Raw genomic sequence first — 27,901 nt, 5'->3', positions numbered from 1 at the left:
TCGTCCCTGGTGACCCCCTGGTCCCTGGTACTGCAGTACTGGCTCGGGGTGTGGGCTTCCTACCCCAACGGTCACTGCCGCGCTCTCCAGGGAGACAGTGGTGGTGAAGGGTATGCGAGGCCCGACGGGGACGTGTGGCTGCAGGGCCCCTGTCTCGGTCAGCTGTGCTCCGGGCCACCAGCTTCCCAAGGGCTCTGCTGGAGGGAGGTCAGCCCGCTGCCACCTCTCCCAGCTTTCAGCTCCTTCACCTGCGGCTTCTGTTCCACCTTCGGGAGGGGAGCAAGGGGAGCCAGCTGCGCCAGGCCAGGGCTCTGGGGGCTCCATGCCCCAGCCTCTCCTCCCCACGTTCCTCCCACCCAGAGAGCCCCCGTCTCCTCATTGTTCTTCATCTCTTCCTGCTCCAGCTCAGGAGACTTCCCTCTCATCCCAGTCCACACTGCGCCCTAGCCTACCTGGAGATGTGGGTGACAGGACGAGACAGCCAGCAAGGGAAAGAATAGGGCTTTCCTGAAGGGTCAGATGTGGGCTCAGTGCCTGGAGAGAGCCTGACTCTCAGGCTGAGACCAGGACCACCCCACCATGGACCCCCAGGCCCCTATCTCCCAGTGCACCCTCATTTCAACCTCCGCTCACCCCTGCCTTGCTCTGCAGTTGGGCAAACTTCTCCTCTTGGGCAGCCAGCAGCTTTTCTAGGTCCTGGTGTCTGCGGAGCAGCCACTCCACATCTGACACCGAGCGCTGGGGAGAAGCAAGCCAGGGTGCAGCCCAGCCCTCGGGGGTGCAGAGAGCCATTCCCTCACCCTCTGCAACCTGGCCCGGGGCCCAGGGGAGCACCAGGATCTGCCCTTGGCTGTAGCTGCCAGACGGTGCAGCCGGCTAAGGGGCAGGGCCTCGGCTCACCCTGCAGTTGGGGTCCAGCAGCAGGTCCACCCAGCAGGCAGGCCAGGCCTCGGCCTGCTCCAGCCCCTGCTGCAGCTTCTGCAGACGCCAGATCCCCTCACAGCGCTCCCGGCGCAGGGTCCAGGCCTCCCTGAGTGCCCGCGGCCGACCGTCCAGCTCCTGCAGGCACTCTGTCATCTGGGGGGAGGGGGCGCTGTGGGTGAGATGCTCAGGCAGAGCCACGGGGTGGGGCGGGACTGGAGTGCCCAGCAAGGGGGTCGAGGGAAGACCGTGAGGCCCGAACCCTCCCCGTCTCTGTCCCCCTCTCTCCGCCCCCTGCCTGGCCTTCTCCTGCTAAGGGTTCCGAGGCCTTGGGTAACTGGGCTGTGTGCCCAGCTCAGCGCCAGACCCATCTCTGTGCTCGTACCTCCAGGGACATGAAGCGGCCATTGTCCACCAGCTGCTGCCCTTTCCGCTGTACATTCTGGGCTTGACTGCAGTGCCCCTTGATTTGTTACCCTAGCTCCTCCAGCAGCTCCAGGAGCCGCTCGGTCCCAGACACATCCCCAGCCAGCTCCTCTGAGGACACCAGCCCCTGCTTCTCCTGAGCCCATGCTCTGCGGGGCAGGGAGGGGAAGCTGCTGTCAGGGCCAGGAGGGCAGACTGGGGTGGGGGGCAGGGCATGAGCTGCATAGGGAGATGGGGACTATAGCCCCCCAAAGAGCTGGGGTGACCCCCGCCCTGCAGGGCAGAGCTGAGCCAACAGCCGGGGCAGGATGCCACCTACAGCAGTTCCCGACAGCGTCCGAGGAAGGCGTGGCCCTGGGCAGCCTCCTCCAGCTGCCGACCTGGCTCCCGGACCTTCGCATTCAGGGTGGCTCAGGCCTCCTGCACCTCAGCCAGTTGCTTGACCAGGCCCTCCTGAGCCACAGGGTGTAGCTGACCCAGCTGGCAGGTCTCCATCTGCACCTGGGCCACCTCCTTTTCCATCGCTGCCAGTTCCCTCTGCCGCCAGAACACAGGATCAGGTCTTACCCCCTTGGCAACCCGATGCCTGCTCCTCTTCAGGGAGCACCCATCCTCTCTGAGACGTCCACCTCCACAGCCTGGGCATGCAGGCCCTCCCTTCCCGCCTGTGGGGTCCCCTTACCCAGGGGAGGAGGTCAGACAGGCAGGCCATGGGGCGTGGAACCTTAACTCCAGGCATCTGTGCTGTTGCTGCAGGGTCTGCACTGGCGCCGGGCTGCGGCCACAGGCATCTCTTGGCACCAGGGCCACCTTCTCCTGCATCCAGCCCTGGAGCTCGGCTGCCGCCTGCTCGAAGCCGCAGACCTCACGGGCCATGGCCAGGTTCTGAGAGAGGAGGGAGGGCCTGCTCTGGCCAGGGTCCTCTCTCCCTGGAGATGTAGCCTCCTGGGCCACTTCCTTTCAAACAAGGAGGTCCATGGGGCTTGGTGACTCGTTCATGACCACCGGATACAGGAAATGTCCCAGATGTGGCAGCTGCTCTGTGAATGTGTGATGGTACTGAAGACGGGGTAGGGCCCTGGGGGATTCTGTGAGGAGAGGGACTTCAGTGCCCAACTCATGAGAGGGGCAGAGGTGGGGGCTTGGAAGCAGGTGGGAATGAGTCCACCGGAGGGAGGAGGTTGTTTTGGGGGCATCTGGCTGAGATGAAGAGGGTCGCCTCAGGAGGCTGCCTGGCCAGGATGCTCAGAGGCAGCATCTCTGGGCTGCAGGCTCTGTCGGGGGCTCGGGGACCTGGACTGCTTTTCTAGAAACTGCCAGCTGTGGCTGAGAGCGAAGGTCATGGAGAAACGCTGAGGATGTCCTCAGCACACAGATCCACTCAGAGCATTTAGATGAGAAGAGTGAAGGGCTGGAGCGATCTTGCCCACTTAGTGGGTGTAGTGAAGGAGAAGAGACCAACGGGGCCTGTGTCTTAATAAACCTGAAGCCTATGTTTGGAGGGGGCTTTGCGGGGGGTCAGGAGTTGGCCGGACATGCTTCCTGTTTCTCCCTGGAGGTGTGAGCTGCACTGGGAGTTGGAGGCAGCCACCTTGCTCCACACACAGACACACAGAGACACACAGAGACACACAGACACACACACACGGCGGGGCTGCCTGTCCCTGGCCCAGGCAGATTACACAGCTGTCCCAGTCCCTTGGCTGCCCCTGGCTGAGACTGGGGACACCTACCTGTGTGCGGGCTTTCACCGCCCAGTTCAGTCTCTCCCAAGCGGCCTCGATGTGACTCCGCTGCCCTTGAATCTGGGGAGAGCACCTGGGTGCTGCCTGTTCCAAGGAGCCTGCCTGCTTCCACAGGGCCTGCACCTTGGCCTGTCCCAGTCTCTGGACTTCCTTTCTGAAAGCATCGAACTTCTCTTCCAGCACCTGCAGGGTGTAGGGCCAGGGAGGTCACTCTGGAGGTGGTGTCCAGCAGCTCTCAAAGCTAATGAAGGGCTCGGCAGTATATGCCACTTCTGACGTCCCTTGGCCCTGCCTCTAGGACCACGGGGATCCTCCCAGAGCCCCCCACTTCCTGTGTGGCCCCCTCCCCCTTCTCTGCCCTTGCGGGCCACTCAATCTACTCTCCTCCAGGTTTGCTCAGGAGTGACTCACCTTGACAGCCTCCAAGTCCTGCCCGTAGTCCTGGGACTCAGCAGTGGCCACCTTGCCAGCCAGCCAGGCGTCCAGCAGCAGGGCTTCCCGCTCCAGTTGGTGGAGCTCCAGATGCTCCCGAAGGTCTTGCCCCCTGCCCTCCGCTCTCTGCAACAGCCCCGAGTGGGTGTCCCTCACCGCGAGCATCAGGGTGAGCGACTTGGGGCTGCGGCAGGAAGGACAATCCGCCGGGAGCCCTTCCTCTCCAGGCTGGACCGGCCTCTTGCCTCTGTAGAGAGAGCCCCTCCCTGCTCCTCCCTATTTGGGCCTGGCTCCAACGCACGTTTCTGGGTTCTGCCCGCTCTCGAGGAGGGCTGCTGTCTGCTGCAGCCTCTCGATGCTTGTGCTGAACCCCTCCAGGTCTCTCCTGGTGGCCTCCAGCCACCGCAGAAAGGCCTGCGTGGCCTCGGCACTCTGGCCCATATCCTCAATGTCCCGTTCTTGAACACAGCCCCGTTCTTCCAGCCAGGATTCTGCCTCTGGGAGCTGGGGTGACATAGAGGACAGGTTTCCCTGGGCGATGTCCTCCAGGGCTCCCAACTTTGAGTTCATGGCCTCGAGATTTAGAGCAGTGAGTGGCTCTCAACTTGGCAGATGGGGATCACCTGAGAGTTTTAACAACTCTCTATGCCTGGCTCTCACCCCTTAAGATTCTGATTTGGCCTGGAATAGAGCTGAGTGTCAGCACTTCTTAAAAGTTCCAGGTGATACTGATGTGAAGCACTGATTGAGAATCATTGGTTTAGAAAAAACAGCAAAACCAAACCAAACCAAACCCAGTGGGCTGTTTCCTGGGAAACATGCTGAAGGAAGATCTTGGGGGCAGGAGACAACTTAGTGGAGGTGACAGAAGATGTACAGGGAGCCCGGAGCCCCACCTGGGGGTTACCTTCCAGCCCTGCCTACCCTCTGGGTGTCCTCATGACCACCCCCTGCCCTTTCGTGCCCCATCACACCCCCTCACCTCCATCAGGAACTGCTGGGCCTCCTGAGCCTGCTGCAGCCGCTGTCACCTCTGCGCAGCCTCTGCCTGCAGGCGGCCCACGGCATCCTCCAGCTGCTGTACCTGGGCAGCCACGTCACGGGCAGCAAAGTGCCCGGCCTGCACCAGCTCGCGCCCTGTGCCCACCGCCGCCCGGGTCAGAGCCTCGGGGCTGCTCATCTCCGTCTCCAGGTTCTGCAGAGTCGGAGGAAGACGCGGGATGCTCCTGGGTGCTCCTTGGGGGACCCAGAGTCGCGTCTCAAGCCTGGTGGGATCCCACATCTGCCCCCAGAGAGAACCCTGCCCCTGTGACCAACAAAGAATCCATGGAGAAGCTTCCAGCCCGAGGCGACTGACGGCAGCCCCGCCCCTCCCGCTGGGCCCACACCTGGCACTTCTCCTGCAGGCGCCGCAGGGCGCTAGGGCTCTGGGGCTCCGGCCACAGTCCCGGGCGTCCGTCAGGGGCAGCTTCTCCCGCACCCAGGCCATCTCCTCAGCAGCATCCCTGAAGGACTGCAGGAGGAGGCTCCGGGCCTCCAGGGCTGTTCTGCACTCACGCAGGGGCACCCGCTGGCTCTCGAACCTGCAGCAGTGGAGGGCAGGCCCGGCGCAGGGGGCACCCTGGTCGTCAGGATCAGGGCCACACTGTGACCCGCACACCAGCTCGCCCGCTCTGTGCCCCCCACCGTGGGCAGGGAGGGCCCCGAGGAGCCGAGCTGGGGGGCAGAGGGGAGGGACGGCTTTACCGCTGAAGCAGCCGCTGGGCCTGCTCTTCCACGTCTTGGGCCAGGCAGTGGCCTTCCCGGACAAAGGCCTGTGCGTGCCCGGCCTGCCTGTCCAGCTCTCCCTGAGCCCCCAGGAGCTCATCCAGCCCAGGCTGCTCTGGGCCCCCGATGGGGGCTCTCAGTTTGAGCTCCACGGGCTCCAGCCACTTCTCCAGTTCCTCCACACTCTGCCGGAGACGCAGGGCCTGGGGTAGAATGTGAGATGGGCACGAGGGGGAGAGTCTAGAGCTGCACCCAGCCCGCTCCAGGGCCGCACAGCCTCACCTCACGGGCCTCCTGTAGCTTGGCTGCCTTCCTCTGACAGTTGGCCTGTAGCTCCTCCCAGAGTTTTCTCAGCTCCTACAGCAGCTCCTGGATGGTCTCTGAGGATGTGAGGCCATCCCGCAGCAGCCTCTGCCCCTCCTACAGCCACAACATGGCACACACCTCGTGGACTCAGGACTGCTGGTGTCAGGGCACTCGTGTTGGCTCCAACCACCAGCCCCACAGCTGCAGAGTCTGTGTGCTAGCTGTGTGATCTTGGGCAAGTTCCTTAACGTCTCTGAGCTCATTTTTCTTATCCATGTAATGGAGATAATAATGGGTATTTTGTTTAAATGAGATCAAATATTTCAAATACTTAGCAGGGTACTTTATATCAGAGAGAGGCAGCCTGGGGTCAGGGCCTGCCCTTTGCAGGTGGAAGAGGGTAAATTTAAAAGGTGCTATACTTTGACTCCTACAAGCACAGGACTGCTGGCTACATACCCTGACTCTGTCCTCTGATGTCTTTACGAGAGAGCTGTTAAAACCATCACGCTGGGCTTCCCTGGTGGCGCAGTGGTTGAGAGTCTGCCTGCCGATGCAGGGGACACGGGTTCGAGCCCCGGTCCGGGAAGATCCCACATGCCGCGGAGTGGCTGGGCCCGTGAGCCATGGCCGCTGAGCCTTCGCGCCTGGAGCCTGTGCTCCGCAACGGGAGAGGCCACAACAGTGAGAGGCCCGCGTACCACAAAAAACAAAAAAACAAAAAACCATCACGCCAAAACACCATCTTTAAAATTCTTGAAAAGGCACTATTTTTGGAGAGGGTGCCCAGGGAAGTCACTGCGTCTCATGGCCCTTTGGTGCTTAGCACGGCATCTGTATGCAGAAACTACTCGAAGGTCGGCCATCCATGGCTGTGATTCAGAGACAGCTGCCAGGGCTCTGTGGGGTCACCCCCTGCTCTGGCCTGTAAGCCCATCCCTGGTCCCCAAGACCTCACCGTCTGCAGCCTTTGCTGGTGGTGTACACTCGTGTCCTGCTCGGCCTGGAGATTCTGTGGCCGCCGCAACTGTGCCCGCAGCCCGGCTGGGTCCTGCCAGCCCTCTTCCAGGACCACCAGGTTCTTCTCCCTCAGCCATGCGGCCACCTGGGCACACTGGGAGGAACAGGCTCTGCTGCCTAGGGCTCTCCTTCTCCCCAACCTCTGGGCTGCCCCGAGGAAGAGTGGCTTGTCCCGGGGGCAGCCCCTTCTCTCACCACAACCACTCCCCACCGGAGTGGCCGGCCAACCTCGTAGGAACCCTGCAGGAAAGGCTGCAGCTGCCCAAGCTCCACCAGCTGGCGGCGACGGGTCCTGGCTTGCTCCGGGAGTGCCTCTTTCCTGCCGGAAGGAGGATGTCAGGGGCCCCAGGTCTGCTCACTGGGACCTGGAGCTGCTACGGGTGTGTGTGTGTGTGCACACGCACGCACACACACGTGCATAGGTGTGCCCTTCCAGCCCAGGACAGCCTTTCTTGTGTATCAATATACCCTGAGTCTGTCTCCTGCTGGGGCTGCCAAAGGGTGTGGAGGGCAGAGGAGATGCAGAGAGTCTTGATGGAATGAAAACAGCCCCCTAGAGGATGCCAGAAGCCTGAGAGGGAGGGGGTCAAGACGGCACTGTCCTGGGGGACAGCCGGGCCTGCCAGGAACCACCTAAGGGGACTGGGGTGGGCAGGGAGTGTTGACAGAGACCAGCAAACCAACATTTTCCATCTGTCAGTCAAAGACCTCGGGTACCCAGGTGGGGTCCTCCTGCAGGGAAGAGGAGGGGACGGCCGCCAGGGCACCAGCCCAGGACCCACAAACACAGTGGGCCCTGGTGGGCTCTCTGGGAAGGACGGAGACCCCCACCAATCTGGGATCCAGCTTTTGGCCAAATCTGCCTTGATCTAAACGTCTGAGGGGCTGGACGAGGCAGCTGAACCAGATGGGCTTTTATGAGGAAAAAAGGCAGAGACTGGAGTCTCATAGCTCTGCTGGCTTCAGTTAAATGAGCATAAGAAATATGCCAACCCCCCTGAGTGCCAGGCACCGCACTGGGACATCAAGGATTCCTTTCTCATCCTGACCACAACCCTAAGAGGCAGGTATTTTTATCCCCTCACTGTAGACATGAGACTCTGTGAGGAATCTGCCCCAAGTCCCGCTGTGAGAGGGCAGCGCAGAAACTCGGTGCTGTCTGGCCAACTGCTGTGCTCTGGTATTGCCATTTCATGAGGTTGTCTCTCTTTTAGTTTCTTAAGCATGTGCTTCTTTTTAAAAGTCCCCTTTATCTCAGCTGAGTGACCATGTGCTGTTTGACTCCATAACAGGTTGACACACTGCAGGGTCAGGAGCGCTGGGGCCCTGGCAACTGAACTCAGCCCTTGGAAAAGCCTGGTGAGCCCAGGCTAAGGGATAGAAGGGCAAGGGAAGAGCCTGATGCCTGTGCCAGCCCACCCACGGCTCCCGCAGCCAGAGCCAGAGGTACCTCAGGAGCATGGCCTGGCACCGGCCCAGGGCACCGTGGGCCTCGGGCTGTCCACCCTGGTGCAGGCTGCGGGTGGAGGCTTCAGGCGCGCTGATCTTCTCCGCCTGTACCTCCAGGTCTCGCTCATGCATCTTCTGCTTCCACAGCAGTGTTTCCACGTCAAGCAAGGAGTCCTGGGAAGCGATACTGTCTACAGGGATGCCCCCTCCCAGTCCCAAGCTATCTACTTTCCTACCAAACACATTCCCCCAATCCCTCAAGGCTGTATCTGGCTTTAGGGCAGCAATTCTCAACCAGGAAAGGCATGGGGGATAAGGGTCAAGTGTTAGAATTTCCAGGGCAGGTGTAGCTCCTCCACATAACAGGGACACCCTCTCCTCTGCACTCCCAGTAAGGCTACGTCAGCACAGGAGACGGCCCCTGATCATTCTCTGAGGACCCCCATGAGTCAGGCTTGCCTGCCACAGGGGTTGGGACAGTTGTGGGAAAAGCAAACCTCTGGGTGTAAGGAAGTGAGGAGGGCAGAGGAGAGAAGGGTGTTGGGAAGGAGGCAAGAATGCGTCAAGGGCTACAGGCTCACCCTCTGAGCTCCCACAGAGGGCCCAGCCCCAGATGCATAAGAACTGCCAGCGATGGACGGGTAAGCCACCACTCAGTGACCGACGTGCTTGAGGGTCGGGAGATGCCCTTGGCCTGGGGAGCTCTGGCAGCACTGGCTGGTTTGATCTCTAATGCCGCCCTGGCAAACACTCCCTCACTCCTGCTGGGCACCTACCCCCCACACCCTCACTGGCTGGGCAGGCTTCCAGGCTGCAGAGCCAACTTTCCACCTGCTCCACAGAGCTCAGAACCAGCCGTTGAGAAAGGAAAAGGCAAGAGGAAGTGAGCAGAGGGTCCAGTCACTGCAGGTGGAGTGACCCTGTTGGTGGCCCAGTGGGAAACCAGGGACCTGGGGCCTGGCTCAACAGAAGGAGTCCACAGCAGGCAAGATTTGCCGTGGGTGAGCTGAGTAGTAGGCTGGGGGTGGTGAGTGGTGGGAAAAGCCCCTGGCACGGCAGCCTCTCTGGCTTTGGCTTTGACGAGGGGCAGTGGGTTTAGTACAGGCCCCAGGGGTGGGGGCGGGATGGAGGCTGCTACCTGTAGCTCCAAGGCCTGATGCAGCTGGAGCTGGTGCTCCTGTCAGGCCCCTTCCAGGCTGTTCAGCTCCTGGTCTAAACCAGCCGGGGCCTGGCGGATGTCAGGGGTGGATGGGTGCCCGGCGGCAAGCAGTTGTTGCCCAGTGCTTCGGGCCGGGCTGATGCTGTCTGTTCGGGCATCCAGCTCGGCCTGTAAGAGGATTGGGCTCAGATCCCAGAGGCTGAGGCTTCCTGAGTGGGAGGGAAGAGGCCCAGCGGGAAGGAGGAGAGGTGGGGAAGACAATTGAGGGGGTTATAGAGGGAAGAGGAGAAAGGCAGAGGCAGCCGACGCAGAAAGAACCCAAGAGAAAAGTGGGATCACAGCAAGGTGGAGGCCAGAGAGGAGGCGAGACCCCAGGAAAGGCCTCAGGGTCTGGGCCGCTCACCTGATGCTCCTGGTGCTCCTCCAACATGCTCTGGACATCCGCAAGGCTGCTGGAGGTGCTCTGGGCGTCCATCTCAGCTCGCAGCCTCTGGGCCCAGATCGGCAATTCCTGCAGCGTTGCCTGCCGCTTCTGAGCTTGGTGCAAGGCATCCAGCGACTCTTTCCTGCCATGGGGTTCATCAGCTAGTCCTAGGGCCTCTGAGCCCCTTTCCCCCGCCAGTGCCTTCTGTCCCTGAATCCCCTCAGCCAAAGAAGGGCCCATGGGCTGGGAATTAATAGGGTGGCGATACAGAGAGTTATTAGAAGGATGGAGAAAGACTCTTAGGGAAGGGTGGGGATGGATACGCTGCAGGGGATGGGTCAGCGAGAGCAGTGAGGGAAAGAGGGCTGGGGGTTTGTACCGCTTCTGGGCCCCACTCCGGAGCCGCCACCAGCTCACTGCCTGCTGCTTGCGGCAAGGGTGTGGGCAGCCTCAGGGCTTCTCTGGCAGAAGCGGCCTACCTCATGCGCTACAGGCTGTGCGGGAAGCCAGGGTCAGCGGCTGGGGCAGGGAGGCAGGTGGTGCTCAGCGGAGCCCAGCCTGTGGTTGTACAGCCGAGTGGACCTGGCTGGCCCTTGGTCCCGAGCACGCCCCTGACCTGCCGCGTGCCTGCCCAGGGCCCCACGGAGGAGGTGCCCTGGGCCTGGGGCCGCCTCCACACCCAGCTGCACACCTCCACCTGGGCCTGGATGAGGCCTATTTCCTGCTCCAACTCCTTGTGTTTCCGCCTCAGCCTCTGCACGCTCTCCAGATCTTTCCCACAGTCCAGGGCCTGGACCAGGGTGGCCTGGGGAGGAAGGGGGCGTTATTATCAGCCGTTTCTCCAGCTCCTCCCTCACTGCAGAGGGGTCGCTGGCCACAGGACTTCTGTGTGGGAAGCAAGCACCCAGCCTGATTCCCTTCCCAGGGCCCTCTGCGGGCTGGAGCAGGCCGCTGGCCCTAACCACAGGTCCCTTCCTTCTGTGAAGGAGGAAGGTTCCCAGGAGAGACTTGGGGCTGGAGTTTCGCTGGCGGTAGGAACCTCCACGGGTGTGCTGCTTCCACATGCATGTTCTCACTTGACCCTCGTTCCTTTTCAGGGAACTGAGATGGGCTGGCCTGGGTGAGGCAGGAACCAGAGGGGCAGTAAGAACAGAGCCCTCTGCGTGCTCAGAACAGGGCGCCACGTGCTTCCGGGGGCTTCTCAGGCCGCGTACAACTTCCCTACTCCCACCTCTGCCAGAGTCTAGGGCAGGTTTCTCTGTGGCTGCTGACACAATCCCGGGGCAAACCTCCTGCGGGTTCTGGCCTTGCTCCGGGACAACAGAGGAAACGGTGGGGAGCAGGATGCTCTGGCCTCTGGACTCACAGTGCTTCTGGGAGAGAAAGGCGGCAGGTGGGCTAGACCGCTAGAAGCAAATGGGGGCTTCCAGGTCCAGAATTGACCCTGAGAACCGCTGGAAGACCCTCGGACGGCCTCCTGATGGGACCTGCCTCCAGGTACCCAGCTGAAGAGGAGAGGCGGGTGAGGGGTGGGACGCACTGGCTTCCTGGCTGCGTCAGCAGTTCCACTGCTTACCTTCTCCCCGATCTGCCGAGTGAGGTCATCCAGCTTTTGGGACAACGTGTGTATCTCCAGGGTCCCTTCAATCTGCTGCTGGTAGCAGAGCAGGTTGCCATGGAAACTGTTCCACCTGATGGAGAGGGTGTAAGGCTGAGTCTGAGGTGACAATCCAGCTCCCTCTCCCAGCCCCACTGCTTCCGGCTCTGGGACTGGCCTGTTGTTGAGCTGCTGTCACCGCTGGCAGGTGGTCTTGAGCTGCTCAGGGTCCTGGTTCTTGAACTGCAGGGACAAGTCACTGATGCTCCTGATGTGGGCACCATTCACCGTGTCCTGTGGAGGTGCAGGGGGAGGGCATCTGCGGCACCTGCTCCGAGCCCCTTCTTTGCACTGCATCAGCACTTGGAGAGTGTGCTCGGGCCTGAGAGAGCTCGAGGAACTGCACGTTTGGGGAGTGGAGGCAGCTGCTTCCTCTGCCGTGGCCATCCCATCCCAAGCCAGGTGCACTGAGCAAGATGCACCTGGGGTCTGTAGCCCAGGGTCATCTCTAAGGCTAGGAAATCTGCTCCCCAGGTTGGGACCAGGCAGGAGCGGGAGGGCAGGCACGCACTGATGAACAGAAGTCTTTAAAGTTAAAATGCAGCTTCTCAGGATAAGAAAAGCAAAGTAAGGGATTGAATGAAATGGTGAGTGCCAGCCTCCTTAGGTTTGGGTGTCCCTGTCCCTGGGAGTCACTGGGCTGAGGCTGCCACTGCTTAGACACTGGGTGGGGTTCACGGCTACACGGGGCTGGGGTCCCTGACAGTGGATGGACTGCAGGTGTCCTGCCCCAGTAAAAGCGCCTTGCACTGGTCTACATTTCCAAAGCGCTTCCCAATAGGTGTCTCATAGGTGCGCAGGGAAGGGGGTTTCTCTCTTTTATAGAAGCTGGAGCAGAGCTCAGAGACTAACCTGGTGAATTTATGGCAGAGCCAGGACTCAAACCCAACTCCTCAAGTCTATCTAACACTCTTTCTCCTACAGCGTCTGGCACAGTGGCTGTGAAATTCCACCGTTAGTAAAGGCCATCTTAGATTGGAGCACTGCAGCCTTTTAAAAAAGTCATATACTTACTTCAGGGGGTGAGGTTAGCATGTCTGGGCTCTTCATACATGATTGTGAATGCACTTGGCCAATTTCTTTCCTCTATCCCGCATAAGAGAAATTGATTTTGGTGTGTGTATGAGTAGGGGGTGGGGAGGAGATGCAGAATTAGAGTTCTGAGCAACTGCAGTTTATTGATTATCTACTACACCCAGGCATACATGCATTCTTTTTTTAAATTGTGAAATAATCATAGATGCACAGGAAATTGCACAAGTGTATAATGAAGGCCCATGTACCCTTCCCCCAGCTTCCCCTGATGGTAACATCTTACATAACTATAGTGCAATATGAAAACCAGGACATTGACTTTGGTATAACTGTTAACTAGACTACAGACTTTATTCAGAGTTCAGCAGCTTTTACATGCATGTACCTGTGTGTGTGTGGGAAGGTATAGCTCTAGGCAGTTTTATCACATGTATAGATTCCTGTAACCACCACCATACGTATATGCTCTCTTACCTATGAGGTAAGCGGTATCCCCATTTTAAAGATGAAGAAACTAAGGCTTGGTGAGGTGAGGGAGCCTGCCTAAGCGAGTTCAGGTCTTAAGCGCGGAGCTGACATGAGGGCCCACATCTGGCTCCAGAGCCCACGAGTGGTCACTGCTTCCCAATGTGGGATGCACTGGCAGGGCCCCCTTACCCCGGCCCAGACTCCTCGGAGCTTGCGGAGCCACCTGTGGAGCTGCAGGCAGTGCTCAAGGTCCTGGCCCAGGTCGCCGATGTTCACCATCACCTCCTGTGGAGGCCACGGGTCAAGAAGGCTGCCCTCTGAGCTCCCAGCCCTGGGTGCACCCAGCCCCCAGGCACCCGGCTGCTGGGGCAGTGTTGGGGCAGGCGGTGACTTTGGGAACTTCCTGCCGGGGCTCTCTCCCGCATCTGTCAGTCCCGCAGTCCCACCCCCAGCTCTGTCCCTGCCCAGCTGCATCTCACCGTGTCCTGGATCCAGGCCTCTGCAACGTCCACTCTCTGCAGGAAGTTCCTCTTGTCCTCCAGGTCCTGGCCCCGGAGAGCCACCCCTGCAGCCTCTGGGAGACCTGTCTCACCAGAGGGTGGCTCTGTGCTAGGAGAGCCTCGCCCTCCTGGGGAGAGAGGGGACACCAGGAAATGGTGCCTGTCGCTCTCTCTCCTGTTTTTTCTCCATCACAGCCTCCCCCTGCCTCAGACCTTTCCCCTTGGCCATCCTGGCGTCCTCACTTTGGGGCAGGGTGGGGGCTGAGGGCCTGGCTGTTACCTTGGCCACAGAGGTTATGATCTCCTCATGGGCCTGGACCTCAGCCTCGAAGGCCTGGTGTTTCTGCACGTGCCTCAACTTATCTTTCAGGTCCCCAGGAGGGACTGGTTCTTTCAGCTGCTGGAGTCACTCCTGGATCCAGTCCTCGGCCTGGTGGTGGTGGTGGGGGGCGGGCATGAATCTCATGATGCTGATGCTGCCTCGATCCACAGACACGTCCCACACGCCTGCCCTCAGCTGTGCCCATGTAGCTGACTGCTGGCCCAAGGGTGGGGCTGGGCAGTGCCTGGGAAATAAGATCCAATGGTCTGAGCCCAGGAAGACAGCCCCAGGCCCAGGTGGCCCCTCAGCCACACAAAGGGGCTGGCCAGGGAGCTTGGGTGGGAGCTCATTTTGGAGGTGAGGCTCGCCGGCCCCGGGACCCTGGACTTCTCTGCTCCCTCCCAAAGGCTCTCTTTGCCCTGGCTCTGTGAGAGCTTAGGAAGCAGCGGTGTCTCCACGTACAGGGTCTTCAAGTCAAATGTCTGGGCTCCAGCGTGGCCTCTGGGAAAGCCATTTAACTCTCCAAACTTTAGTATCCTCATCACAGGGCTGTGGCGAGGCCTGAACGAGCCCGTGAAGATGGACGTCATCTGTAAACTGGAAAATGTGGCCCAAGTGGAAGGTACTGGGCTGGAGAGGCCCTCTGACCTGGATGGCGGCCCCGACGAAGACAGTCATCAGCAGGGAGGCGTGCAGGGTGTGTCTCCGGCTCTCCGCCAGCTCCTTCACCCGAGCCTGGCGCTGTAGCACGGTGCGGAGCAGGTCCTGCGCCCTGGGGCCCCCGAGCATCTTCACCCGCTCACACAGAGCCGCCTCCGGTGGGTGGGGTGGGGCTGGGGGGAACTCAGCTCGCGGTTCCTCATTCGGGGAGGCTGGAGCAGGGGCTGGCCCACAGGGGAGCCCCGCCTTCAGCCCTGCATGGCCCAAGGCCGGCCGGTCCTCCCAGCAAGCCAGAACCAGCCCCCAGCTCTCCCCACATTGCCCCCGTTCCACTCCCCTGTGGCTACGTGATCTGGAGCCATGTGGCCCCTGTGTCCCTGCAGCGTGGCCCACCCCATCCCAGGCCCTCCTGAGCCACGTGTCCTACTCTGCTCAGTCAGCCCCAGCCAGGCACCCCTAGCCCTCCAGGCCACCCCTGAACATCAGCATTACCTGTGGGTACACACCGAGCACCCACGTCCCCCACTGAGAACTCTCCAAGTTCCCAGACTCCGACCACCCCACCTTGACCACGCCCAGGATCCCCCAAACCCATTACCTTCTCGTCCTGGGCAGTCAGCACCTTCTGGAATGTCTCATGCTTGCGAATCAACTGCTCCACCTGTTCCGCGGAGCTCCCCAGGGCACTGGTTCTCCGGAAGACCTGCCTCAGCCCACGGAAAAGTCAAAGAGGCCATCAGGGACTGTCCAGACAGCCAGCCCCCCACCCCCATTTGCAGCCGTCTGGGTCGAGGCAGTGCACAGCATATGGGCTCCACATCAGGGAAAGGGCCAGAGCCCCCGGAAGCAGGAGAGCGAGCGCGGAGAGGGCAGAGGGGAGATGAGGGAACGCTAGGAGGCTATGGGGTGAGGGCACCTGCCTCCCGGACCGTGAGGGTCTCGTGCAGGCGGCCACACTTTCTGAGGAAGAGCTGCTCCCGGTGCATGGCCTGCAGCCTCTCCTGTTTCTGCTCCCAGGCCTGGGACACCTGCTCCCGCTTGTCCCGCAGGACTTGCAGCGCTTCCTGGACCTGGGCGTGAGCATGTGGAGAGCCTGCACTCGGGAGGGCCGCGTGGGCGGGATGGAAGCGGGTCCCAAGGGAAGCCTCCGAGGGGAGGCGGCGTGGCGCAGTGGGGTAGGGGCACAGTGATCGGGCACAGGCTCAGTCGGGGTAGGCTGTGGGGGGGGGCACCAGGAAAGGGGGGCCCACCTCCTCGAGGGACGTCCCTGCAGCCAAAAGTGCCTGCTGGCCCACCTGGGCCTCCGGCACTGTCCGAAGCTATTGGTGGGTGCCGAGCTTCAGCAGGCCACTGCCGGGCTCCTGGGAGATCTCCTCCACTTGCAGCTCCTGTCACACACAGGTGGCCAGGAGGTGTGGTCCCGCACCTGGATCCCAAGGAGACGGAGGGAGGGAGTTGGGGGAGGGCTGGGCTGGGCAGCAGAGAACCAGCCTCTGAGGCACAACCGCAGCCTGCCTGGATCCACTCACACACTGAAGCGGCCCCGAGCTGTCCCAGCTCAGAGCCCAGGTGAGGTTCATGAGGCCTGTGGTCACTTTGTTGCTCTGCTGTTGTCCAACCCAAACCCCCCAGGTCTACTAAACTTCCACGGGTGCCAGACCAGCCTCCTCCTTGCCCTGCCCATGACTTCTCTCCACCCTAGGCTTTCCTTTGCCCGTCTTGCTTAGAAGTTCTTCTCCTTCATTCCATCCCTTCCAAGCTCACATGTTCATCAAGGGCCAAGGCCTTCTTTGCCTTGTGAAGCCTTCCCTGACCCCCTGACATCTCACTGCATGCCTTGTCCTCTGAATCTCCAGTTTAATACTTACAAACACTCTTCTGTTGATTTGTGTACAAACCCATGTTAGAGCTGGAGCGGCCTTGGATCCTTGTCCCAACACCTCACTGCACAGATGAAGAAGGGTAAATTGCACATTGTGTGTGAGGGAGTTTTGTAACCTCCAGACGCTCACACACAGAGGGTAACAAGCTAGGGGTAAGTGCCTTGCTCGAGCCCACGCTGCTAGAAAGTGGCAGAGTTGGGTCTCTAAACTCAAGCCTTTTTGCTGTGTCATAGTTTGGGTCTCCCTGTCTGTCAGGCACGGGGATAAGGGGACTCCTAGGACACCCGTAGCCAGGGCTCACTGTCCCAATCTGACTCTCTGGGGTATTAGGCTCATCCCCCTCAGCTAGATAGGCTCCCTGACGGCAGTGATTCCATCTTTCACAGGCTCTATATCACCTTCTCTCCCCACTCACAGCTCCTAGCAGAGAGCTAAACACAGATGTTAAAAAGATGCCGGCTGATCCAGAGGTCACTGTCTAGGACATTCAGATCTCCAGTTCTGGGCTTTCCTGGGCTGTTTCTCCTCCTGAGCTCTGGCTGGGACCCCTGCCTAACTGCACTGTCACTCACCTGGGCTGGTGTTGACCCAAACCTAAGAAGTCACCGCTGCGTCCCCCGCGTGCAACCCTCTGCCTGGCCAGACGGACACCCGCACATGCCCAGTGCTCTTCCTCCTCGTGTCCCCACTCGTCTTCCCTCCAGGGTTGGAGGGTCTCATTAGTGCACGCACACACACACACACACACACACACACATACACCATACACACACACACACGCCACACACACACCACACACACACACACACCACACACACACACACCACACACACACACACCACACACACACCCACACACACCGACACCACCTTCTTGTAAAATGAGAAAAACCTAACCCACACATTCTTTCAAATGTAATGTAATTTTTATGAATACTAAATTTAACAATTAATGAGGTTGATATAACATTACAGTTGGACATTTGATTAAGAATTTATTGATTTCAATTTTGCGGTGTTCTTGTTTTAGAGTCGGCAATTTTTTTCCAGCTGTCAAATATTCAAACGGGGCCCCTGTGGAGGCCCCAGGTCATGGGCTCCTCTTGCGGACAACATAGAAGTAACCTGGGCCAATACATCTTCCCTATCCTCCACCCCAAGCCTACACCCCTTTACACACACACACCCACCCACCCCCACCCCCCACACACACAGCCCAGGGAGGGAAGAGCCCTCAGCGCTGCATGGAAGCGGGCCAGGAGCCATGCCTGCTCCAGCTGGGCCTGGCGCTGTTCTACATGCAGCTTCAGGGCCTCCCAAGCCTGCACCAGGGCCCGCTGCGTCTGCTGCACCGCTTGGGCCTGAGGCCAGGGCCCCAGCTTCTGCACCGTTCCTCCATTCTCCAGCAGCTCCTGCAGCTGGGGGCAGGGTAGTGATAGGGAGGGAAGGGTAGTGTCCTCCTAGAGGCTGAAGGGCCTGCCTAGCCCATGGCTCCCTCCTGGGGTCCTGCCCTCCATGCACAGTGGGCCTGACTGGAGGCCCCGAGAGCGGGGAAAAGCTAGAGGGAAGATGGGCAGGCCCGAGGGGGCCTGTGGGGGAGAGGCAGCCAGACCTGGGCTCACCTGTCACTCAGTGCCCACGAGTTCATGCTCCAGCCCCTCGTGTCTCCTCAGCTGGACCCCCAGCCCACACAGGTCCCGGGCCACACCACAGGGGAGCCTTGTGGCTTTCTCCCGAGGAAAGGAGATGGCCAAAGGGGATCAGGACTGGAGGGTGGGGCGCTGATCCACTTCTAGAAAGAACCCCTTTCCTCCTCCTGGGCTCACACCTGGACCTGGGTGAGGGCTTCCAACAGATCTCTGCGAACTTTGAGGGTGATCGCAGCATCTCGGAGCAGGCGGCCGCGGGCCTGGGTTGGCGCCCAGAGCTCCAACCAGGCAGCCCTGTGCACAGGCGTGCGGGAGACGGGCAGCAGATCAGCTATTCACCTAGCACCTCGTTCCACCCCCTTTGCTAGGCTGGTCAGCCCTCCTGCTCTCTGGGCTGCATCCAGGACTGGCCCAAATCTCCCCTTCTTAACCCCCTCTCCTGTCTGGCCCTGGCCCTGGAGCCTCTCTTTCTAGCTTTGCTTTGAATTCAGTCCTCTGCTGTTGTCACGCTCAGCACTTAACTGATTCCTGTGCTCTTTGATACTCCTTACATCTAGTGCCTTCGAGTCTCAATAAGTCAATCAGATTATAATCGTTCCTCTCCAGTCCTCATTTACTCAGTAAACTCTCCCTGAGCTCCTAAGGCTGGGTCAGGCTCCGCGCTAGGGGTTATGAACGAGGATATGACCTCGCCTCAAAGCTCACAGGTTGGGGGAGGATCCAAACCAGCCAGTGGGCAGCTAGGCAGTGTTCGCACAGCCCCTCCTCCAAGTCCTGGGAGCCAGAGGTTTGGAAAAGTGTCCCTGGGGGTCAGGGCAGGACTCTCTGACCTGCACCCGTGGCAGGCTCGGCTTCCCCGGAAGCATCCCCCTTTCCCGACACCTCAGGTGCAGACAGAGCCAGTGTGGCCCCGGGAGCACGTGCCCTCTAACAATCCAGGACCTGCCTGCCCAGCACCCTCCCCCAAACCCATGCCCTGGGTCCGCTGGGCACTCACTGCAGATCCTGCTGCACCTGAGGGGCCTTGCGGGGCAGTGCTGTGCCCACATTCTAGCAGGCTCTCTGCCAACTGCTGGCGGGTTGACACCCGTTGGCCCCCCATCTCTACTTGGTGCTGAAACTTTGCAAACTTGGTGCAGAAGCGCTGAGGGGAGAGGGGAGTAGGTGACAGAGTGGTCCCCTAGCTGGCGAGACAGCAAGCAGCCTGGGGAGTGAGGCACCTCAGTGACATCTGGACCATGGGGGGTTGGATGGCCGCAGGGCCTGCCCACTCTACCCAGAGGGCCTGTCCTCAGCCAGGGCTCATGACCCAGGGCCCCCTTCTCCACACAGCCCAGCCAGCCCCCTGCCCCCAGCGTCCTGCCTCGGGGCTTCCTCCCTATCCCTGGCCCCTTTTCACCAGGACGACCTCGTGTCCTCCCCAAGGCTCTCTCCTCCTCTGACTGCCTGCTTCTGGCTGGCCAGCCAGGCCTGCAGGTCCTTGGTCTCCCTCATGAACTCGAGCATCTTCAGGGTCCCCTCCAGCTCCCGGTCCCTGTGGGGATAGCCCGTGGTTCCCCAGAAGTTAGCTGCCCACCTCCCTGGGGACAGCTGGCCCAGCCAAAACAGGTGACCTGAAGGAGGAGGTTATTCATGGTCTCTGCCCAAGCTTGAGGCTCTGGATTCAGGGAGAAGTAAACATAAGAAGGCCAGAATAGGGCAGGTGAGGGTGTGGCTGTGGGGAAGAGATGGGGAGCTTGGAGCTGGGAGTCCAAGTTCCTGCCCAGTGGGCCCTCACTGAGGAATTGACAGAAAGAAGGGAGCAACACACAGCAAGGAACCATCTGCCATCTCTGTGGGCCTGGGGTCACGGGCTCCTTCCAACTCGGGGTTATGGTATGGAAACAGCCAATCGTGGCTAGGCCCCCTAAACCTGGGGAGGGGTACAGCGCCCCTCACCGTGTGGCTGCCAACTCCTGCAGTGCTTGCAGCCCCTCCCGGAGCCTCTCCTGCACCACGCCCAGCTGCATAGGAGCCTCGGGGCCAGGGAGGGTTTGGGCTCTCTGGTCAAGCTCCTCCATGGAGCTCCAATAAAAGCCTGCTCCTGTTGCAGGGCCTGCCGGCACACAAGGCTCAGACTGGGTGACTCATTCATCTATTCATCTACCCACCCTCCTGTCCATTTGCCCACTGATCGCACACCCATCCTTCTCCCCTTCTACTCATCCACCCACCCCAACCCATCCGCTCACTCACGCACCCATCATCCCCCTACCCAACAGTGATGGGGTTGCTTACTGTTCCATGAAAGTGAAGACACAGTCTGTGCCCACAGAGGGCTCACTATTTAGCAGGGAAGGGTGAATGACGGGTCATCTGGGCCAAGGAAGAGAGGCCACAGGGGGCATGGTACTGGCCCCAGCATCGCAGTATAAAAAATGGATGGAGTTAAGCAAGCTGCCCAGGATGCCTGGGACGCTGAAGCTCCACGAGGCCATGGCTACAGGCATGCCCCTTAAGAATGGCTCCCTGAACGTCCCCAGTCAGGACCCTGAAACACTGACCACTAAGGCTATGTAGACAAAATGCCCAGACAGCAGGACACTTCAGTGAGGAGAGGAACCAGGATTGCTGTGGGGCTCAGGGCTTGTGGTTGAGAGACAGATTGCAGGAAGGAGGAGGGGGCTCCAGGCCTCCCTCCCTTTAATCAGGGATGCTTATGAGGTAGGTTTCACGCATGGTGTTTGGTTAACCCAAAGCATGGTATTCAACGTGTGGGAGGAAGAAGGCTGTGGAAGACCTGGGGAGGGCTGGAACAGGTGACCCCCCCCCAAGAGAGGAGTAAAGTGCTAGGGGGAGGAGAAGAAGCAAGAAGAGAAGGCAGAGAAATCCTGAGGCCACAGGAGTGTGGACCACTACAGAGATGAAAGAAGGGGGATGGGCTCTTTGTAGGGCTGGTGTCTGAAGAAGGGGTGGGGAACTGGGGGTGAGCAGGGGGCCCTGAAGGATTTGGGTGCGGGTGGGGAAGGGGCTGGACAGTCTTCAGGAAGAAAGAGCAGGGCTCTGTGCCTCTGAGAAGCAGGATGTGCCCTTTGGGCGTGTGACAGACCCCTTCCTCATGGCCCATCATCACCCCAGTCCAGACAATGTAGGGGATGCTCAGGACACATTACTTGGTACTTTTTTTTTTTTTTTTTTGGTACACGGGCCTCTCACTGTTGTAGCCTCTCCCGTTGCGAAGCACAGGCTCCGGACGCGCAGGCTGAGCGGCCATGGCTCACGGGCCCAGCCGCCCCGCGGCATGTGGGATCTTCCCGGACCTGGTACTTCTTGATGAGCCTGACCGTGGCTGTCTCATCCCCGCCACAGTCCTGACTACTCACCAGAGGCCACTTCTCCTCCACCCAGTCCTCCAGCTCTGATACGTCCAGGAAATACTATCGAGAATGGTGCCAACTGGGCTTCCCCGGTGGTGCAGTGGTTGAGAGTCCGCCTGCCGAGGCAGGGGACGTAGGTTCGTGCCCCGGTCCGGGAAGATCCCACATGCCGCGGAGCGGCTGGGCACGTGAGCCATGGCCGCTGAGCCTGTGCCAACTCACCTTGACGAGCTCAGATGGGACCCTCCATCACCCCTTGGGGACATCACGCCACTGCTCTCCAGCAGGCAGCAAAAAGAGGCTTCTTTGCCCATGGGGACCCAGCAGCTCCGGGCCCAGAGTTCTCACCACTGACCCAGCTCCCTGAGAGTTCCAGGTCCCGCAGACCTCACTCGCAGAGGCTGCCCGACTTTGGCCACTTCCCCTGACCCCATGCCCTCTGCATCCTACAGTGCCTCACAGGCCTGCTCCAGCTCCGCCCAGCGGCCTTCCAGCTCCTGGCACTGCTCCACGATGTGCTGGGCCTGGGGGCGCCCTGAGGCTGCAAGGCTGCGGCCGGAACCCAGCACCCGTCGCACCTGTCCCTGGTGGGTTTTCACCTCCGCGCAGAGCTCCTGCCACAGAACAGCATGAGGGGCTGTCGAATCTGGGCTTCCCTTAGCCATGGGGTGCCCAGAACAGAGCCGTGGATGCGGCTCCAGGGCTCAGTCATGGCAAAACTTGCTGGCAGAGAAGGGCTGGGGGCAATCAGGCACCGCTGAGTAGCGGTGGAGGGCGTCTAGGGTCTGGGAATGGGACATCAGGGATCCTGGGAGAAAATGAGGACCATTACCTCGTGCTTGCGGAGAAGACTGTGGGCACCATCAAAGTATTTATCCGATCCAGCGCTGGGTGCAGGCATGTGCTCTCCCACCCAAGTGAGCTCCATGTCGCTCAGGTGGTGGAACTGGTACAGCTCAACGGAGGCCTGCAGCTGCAGTCGCCGGGCGGCCAGACATCCCTGAAGGGACTCGAACCTGGGTGAGGGGAGCAGGTGGGGGATGCTGGGGACAGGTGAGGGGTAACGCTCAGTCCTTTTCTTGGCCCAGCCAGGGACCCATGAAGAAAGAGATGGGGGTTGGGGAAGCCTCATCTGATGATGGGGAGGCAGCTGGAGAGGGCCCAGACCCCAGCTGAGACAGGCTGGGACCTGGGACCCTTTGCTGCAGTGCTGGCACCTGGACAAACGTCTCCTTGCGCGACGGAATACCAAGAAACTATAAGGGACTAAAAATAACTGTGTACATTTGCAGTTGGGGCAGATTCTGGACAGAAGATATAAAAAGACCAGAAAAGCCCAACTGCCACTTCTGAAGAGCCAGAACAAGAGAAAAACAGGGTGTCGGGACAGAAGTAGGGTACTACTCATGCCCTTTGCACTTACCACCACCAGAGGGGTGGGCAAAACACCTAAGCCACCCCTCCAGCCCGACGCCTGGACACACCCCTACCCTCACCCCAAATAAGGAACAACCTCACCCCCCAACCCGGGAGCCAGAGAGCAAGGGAACCTGTTGTTTGTTCTCTCTCCCCGCTGCTGCAGCAGGGGCCCCAATAAAGCCTTGCCTGAAAAAAAAAAAAAAATATATATATATATATATATACCAGAAAAGCCCAACTGCCACTTCTGAAGAGCCAGAACAAGAGAAAAACAGGGTGTCGGGACAGAAGTAGGGTACTACTCATGCCCTTTGCACTTACCACCACCAGAGGGGTGGGCAAAACACCTAAGCCACCCCTCCAGCCCGACGCCTGGACACACCCCTACCCTCACCCCATATAAGGAACAAGCTCGTCCCTACCGAGTGAGCAGGCAAACAAGGGAACTTGTTATTTGTTCTCGCTCCCGCCTGCTGCAGCAGGGGCCCCCAATAAAGCCTTGCCTGAGTTTCTCATCTGGCCTCTAGTCAATTTCTATTGACGGGAATGACTCTACTCATAAGGGAAGGAGGCTTGGACAACCTCAGGGCCTGTAGGTGCCACCCTGCTGGGCTCCCTGGGTGAAACCATGCTCAGGTTCACATGGTGGCAATTACACACAACGGAGTGGAGACGGAACGAGCAGGCGAGTACCTCTGGAGGTACTTTTGGGTCTCCTCCACGATGGTCTGGGTATTGACCACCTGGTGGGCCTGGGGAACGAGGGCAGCCATCTTGCCGGCCAGTGCCTGGCTCTCAGCCTCCAGCTGACGGTGCTGCCTCTGCAGCCCCCGGCTTGAGCCCAGGTCCTGCCCCATTTCTGCACTCTGCAGGGCCCCCTCTAGCTGCTCCATCTTCTCCTTGGCTTCCTGGGGAGGGATGCCGGGCGCTGCATTAGGCTCTCCACATACAGGCTGGCAAGTGGCCCTTCTTGGGCTCTAAGGCTGCAGTGCTAGTAGCACACCAAATTCACCAACGGCCTTTTGGGGACCTCTCCCACTCCTAACCCGCACCTTCTCCCAGAGCCTCATGATAAGCCCCATCCCCTCACACTTCTTCCTCTCCGGGGGACTCAAGTTGTGCTGAGCACGCATGGATACACAGGAGGCAATCCTGGATTGGCCAGTGGTGGGTAAAGCCAGGGTCAACGGGCCGTAGGCCAGAGGTCTCCAAAGGCTGCAGGACTTCCCAAGGCCGCTCCAGAGTCAGCAGAACACCCTGACTCCTCCCCTCTCCTTCCCGTCCTGGCTGTTCCCAGCCCAGCCCAGCTTCGATCTCACTCCTGTGTCCTGCCCCTCTCTTCAGCCAACCTGCAGCAGCCCCAGGAGCTGGTCCTGCTGCTGAGCCCGCCGGAGCTGCCTCCCATGCTCTGCCATTTGGCGGTTCAACTCTTCCCACTTGCTGCTCAGGCCCTGAAGCCCGGCCTGCATGTCCTCCTGGGCACGGGGCCTGCTGCTCAACAGCTCTCTCCCACCCTGCAGTGGACACAAAGGTCCGGGGCATCTTGTTGAGCTGCTGGTACCAGGAGGGGCCGTGGCGGGCTGGGCCCAGGGGGCAGCAGTGGTGGTGGCTGGCTCAAGCTGTTTGCGTAGCCCTAAATCTGTGGGCAGAGGTGGGAGGGCTTTCCTCTGATGCCTGCGAACAGTGTGGGAAGAGCAGGCACCAGATGGCTGGTGGGAGGGCTGCATTCAGGTAGAGGCGGCAGGCTGCCTCTTAGACCTGAGGGGAAGGGGTGACAGAAGCGTTCTGGGCTAGTTTGGGTGCCAAGACCAGGGGGTGCCTGCTGAGTGAAGGGGGAAACTGGGGGATCCTAATTCCACGGAGACTGAGGTTGATTCTTCCTTCAGTGACTGTGCTCCATGCAAACGTGCTGTGCAGCGGAAACGAGAAGGTGAGCAGGCCCCGCACCCTCTGTCCAGTGTCCCGCACCTGCTGCAGGCCCTCCACGTGCCCCTGGGTGGCAACCAGCTCAAGCTCAGCTTTTTTGTGCCACCTGAGTTTCTGCAGGATGTTGCCAGGCTCTTGGGGTGGCTCGTCCGCCAGCATCCGCCACTTCTCCATCCACAGCATCACCTCTGCCACATCCTGCTTCCATTCCTGCCCAGGAACCAGGGGAGAGTGGGTATCACAGAGTGGGGGTGAGGGCTGGTATGAGGACCTCTAGGGAAAGGGGTCTTAGGGCACCCCGAGGGGAAGAGCAGGATGCAGAGCCAATCCCGGGGTGCAGAAGAGGTGGGACCTGGGGTTACTGCTCCCAAGAATGGACAGGGAAACCAAGATGGGGAGAAAGATGTCTCAGGGGAAACAGCAGAAAGAGGCCTGGAGAATCAGGGTCTGGCTTCACGGTGCCCTATGCCCAGATAGGAGAAGCATCTGGCGGGGTCCCCACTGCTCCAGTCACATCAGATCATGGACAGTCCTCTGTCTTCAAACAGGCTTATGTTCCGGGAGGCCTGTGAACTAGCCCGGCTCTGAGCCCCCATCGTGGGCAGAACAAATATCTGCCAGAGTCAAGATCTGCAGCTGGAGCCCATGGCCCGTGCAAGAGCCTGGAGTGTGGCCAGAGGCCATGAGGACGGGGAGCAGCTGGCTGAGGGAGGGCGAGGGGGTTATTCAAGAGGCCAAGGCTTTGGGCCCAGCCCTGCCTTTGAGCAGTGTGGCCTGAGCCTCAGTTTTCCTCATCTGGAAAAATCGGAGCCATAATGCCTATCTCACAAGGGATGCTTGGAGGTCAATGACATAACATGTGGGAAAGTGCTCTGTAAACTAGAGTGCTCCAAATAGCACACAGCTGTTAGTGCAGCAGTGGACTCCTAAGCATCCCTCCCAGGGAGGCCTCATGCACCTGGGCCGGCCCCTCCCCTGGAGCTGGAGGGAAGCCAGCAGCTGCCGAACCCAGGCCGCGCTCTCCTGGAGCCTGGTCCACTGTGCCTGGACGCACGGCAGCTGCTCTGGACCCGTGAGGGCAGGCAGAGTCGGGGAGGATATGGGGAGGCTCCACTCTGCCTGAGGCTCACCCCGAAGGTCAGACACACCGCAGCCCAGGGGGCACCCCACTGTCCCCCCACTCCCCGTGCACTCTCCAAGCCTCAGGCAACGGTCTGTGCAGGCTGAGAAAGAAACCTGGACTCTGCAGGTGCTGCCCAGTCAGGCCCAGGCTCACTTGTGTTGGCTCTGAGCCAGCTTCTTGCCACGTGCCCGCAGATCCTCTGCTCGAGGGCCCAGGGCATCCAGGAGCCGCTCAAACTCCTGGTGCCGCTGCAGCAGGCTCTGGGCCTCCCCCATGTCCTCCTGGAGATGCAGAGACTGGGGTCATGCCGGGAGGATGGGGGTCAGCACCATCTCACCCACCGCCGACCCAGTGGCCTCCCACCCAGCCTGGCTTCTAAGCTCCTACTTCCTGGGGTAGAAGCATCCCAGCTGCACACCCCGAGCTCCATACCGCGAGGCTGTCCATCTGTAGGAAGGTCTCGCGTTTGGCACAGGTGGCAGTGAAAACATCCACTTCTCGACCAAACCTCTGCAACTTCAACCCCTCCTGCAGCCGCTGCTGTCTTTGCTTCCAGGCGGCCTTCAACTCCCTGCCTTGCTGGCCCAGGAGCCTCAGGGTACTGGCCGCCCCTCGGAAGTCCGGGGAGTCCAAGCCTGCCATGGGCTGGCCCTGAGCCTCCAGCTGCTGCAGCCTGTCCAGGACGACAGGCAGAGGGTGAGAGCCCGTCTGCTCCCCTTGGCAACCTTCCTCCCCTCTCACCTCCACGGATCATTCATCTTGGAGCTCTGATGTAAGGGTAACCAGAAGGGGTCTGAGGCTGGTGAGCCCAGGGGTCCGCTTGTCCTGTGGGACAGCTGTGCCCTGGGCCACTAGTGAGACACTGAATGTAACAAGCCCCGCCCAGTACTTGGGACTCACTAGTTCCCGTGCTCCCTGCAGGTCACACCTTTGCTCCAGCTGGCCACGCTGATGACGACGCCCAGGCAAGGGGATGTGCTGGGGCAGCACACCCAGAAAAATCACTCAGACTGCCTACATGCCTGACTGGGGCCACCGCAAGCCTGGGTGGAGCCTGGAGAGATTAGGAAAGGCACCCACCCCTCTCTGCCAGGTTCGCCCCCAGGCTCACAGCTTGGGAACAGGCGACCCCTTTGTGTGAATTAGGAAAAGGCTCCACTTCTCTGAGCTGATGCAGCCCAGAAGCGGGTGGTGGAGTCTAGTGAGCAGGGGATGGGCTGGATTTCAGTGCCCACTTGGCCACCCGTCAGGCTCCTTCATGTGGGGCATAGCCTGCAGACTGTACCCACCCCTGTAGGAGGAGAGGAGGCATCACCATACTAAGGAGGTGTGTGTCTCATTCCCGGCGGGCGGGGGGCTGAGCCATTTCACTCCAGGGGTCTGTGGGATCTGCGTTACCCAGAATAGGTGGGGAGGCTTGACCACCCTGACAGAGCAATCTACCAGGCTCGCCTGCATGGGGTATGTCCAGGCCTGGACTGGATAGAATGTTCCAGGAAGCTCAGACTCTGCCCTAGGTCCCTTCCCAAAGTATGCAAGATGGCTGACCAGTCCTTGGTTACACCCCCTCTTTGTAAACCTGACTGAAGCATCACTCCCCTGGGTGACTGGCCACTTCCTGCCTCTCCCTTTCCGGTACCCCGTCCCCACCGGCCGTGGCCAGCCTGAAGGGCGCCCCACCCGCCCCCCTGTCCTGACCTCTCCTGCTGCAGGTGAATCTCCTCCAGCAGGTCTTGGTGCTCCGCCAGAAGCCGCTGGGCTGAGGCCACGTCCACCACCTCCTCTTCCTCACTGTGCAGCTGAGTCCGGACACCGCCTGCCCACAGCAGCCGCCGGCTCACCTGCAGGAAGCCCTGGCGGGCCTGCGCCTCAGCCTGGGCCTGGGCCCATCGGGTCACTTGCTCCTGCACTCACTCCAGCAGCCTCTGCAGCGTCTCCATCTGTCCCTGCAGGGACTGGCTCTCTGTGGGCCCAGCTCCTCAACCCTGTGAGACAGGGCCCACCGCCTAGTCCGGGCCCCGCCCTGGGCCCAGTGCCTGGGCCTGTGCTCCCCAGGGCAAGTGGTGGCGACTCTACACTGGCCCCTCACCCTCCACCTAGGGGCAGCAAGCACGTGTGGCTCTCCCTTTCGCCATGAGCACGTTCTCATACTGTTCCCCGACCTGTGCCCTGCCCTTTGGACAGCACATCCTACCCGTCCTCCCCACCTCAATTTCTGTCCCCTTCCCCATTCCAGAACCCTGCTCAGGCCTTCA

At 60.3% G+C, this 27,901-nt stretch overlaps 1 protein-coding gene across 1 annotated transcript in view; it reads right to left on the bottom strand.

Moving 5' to 3' along the window:
• The window catches only part of SPTBN5 (spectrin beta, non-erythrocytic 5), a 46,720-nt gene that overhangs the window by 2,096 nt on the left and 16,723 nt on the right, over positions 1-27,901 (bottom strand). The window contains 50 exon segments of the mRNA XM_024132835.3: positions 634-738; positions 901-1,077; positions 1,307-1,496; positions 1,667-1,882; positions 2,072-2,232; positions 3,081-3,275; positions 3,504-3,708; positions 3,826-4,028; positions 4,507-4,719; positions 4,913-4,960; positions 4,963-5,107; positions 5,271-5,494; positions 5,574-5,711; positions 6,556-6,702; positions 6,846-6,936; positions 8,068-8,240; positions 8,850-8,922; positions 9,206-9,393; positions 9,629-9,791; positions 10,029-10,083; positions 10,086-10,143; positions 10,341-10,454; positions 11,226-11,340; positions 11,425-11,540; positions 12,999-13,094; positions 13,289-13,371; positions 13,374-13,437; positions 13,590-13,739; positions 14,280-14,444; positions 14,890-14,994; positions 15,212-15,361; positions 15,542-15,679; positions 17,385-17,591; positions 17,796-17,903; positions 18,002-18,116; positions 18,820-18,845; positions 18,847-18,966; positions 19,017-19,026; positions 19,222-19,356; positions 19,761-19,899; positions 21,103-21,238; positions 21,634-21,792; positions 22,011-22,194; positions 23,291-23,505; positions 23,947-24,111; positions 24,566-24,737; positions 25,503-25,587; positions 25,780-25,927; positions 26,079-26,319; positions 27,345-27,621. Of these exon segments, the coding sequence (XP_023988603.2) occupies positions 634-738; positions 901-1,077; positions 1,307-1,496; positions 1,667-1,882; positions 2,072-2,232; positions 3,081-3,275; positions 3,504-3,708; positions 3,826-4,028; positions 4,507-4,719; positions 4,913-4,960; positions 4,963-5,107; positions 5,271-5,494; positions 5,574-5,711; positions 6,556-6,702; positions 6,846-6,936; positions 8,068-8,240; positions 8,850-8,922; positions 9,206-9,393; positions 9,629-9,791; positions 10,029-10,083; positions 10,086-10,143; positions 10,341-10,454; positions 11,226-11,340; positions 11,425-11,540; positions 12,999-13,094; positions 13,289-13,371; positions 13,374-13,437; positions 13,590-13,739; positions 14,280-14,444; positions 14,890-14,994; positions 15,212-15,361; positions 15,542-15,679; positions 17,385-17,591; positions 17,796-17,903; positions 18,002-18,116; positions 18,820-18,845; positions 18,847-18,966; positions 19,017-19,026; positions 19,222-19,356; positions 19,761-19,899; positions 21,103-21,238; positions 21,634-21,792; positions 22,011-22,194; positions 23,291-23,505; positions 23,947-24,111; positions 24,566-24,737; positions 25,503-25,587; positions 25,780-25,927; positions 26,079-26,319; positions 27,345-27,621 (7,106 nt within the window).

This window comes from Physeter macrocephalus, chromosome 11 (assembly GCF_002837175.3).
Source record: "Physeter macrocephalus isolate SW-GA chromosome 11, ASM283717v5, whole genome shotgun sequence".
Lineage (NCBI taxonomy): Eukaryota > Metazoa > Chordata > Mammalia > Artiodactyla > Physeteridae > Physeter > Physeter macrocephalus.
Note: the sequence above shows the minus strand (reverse complement) of the source record. Positions and strands in the feature narration are given on the sequence as shown.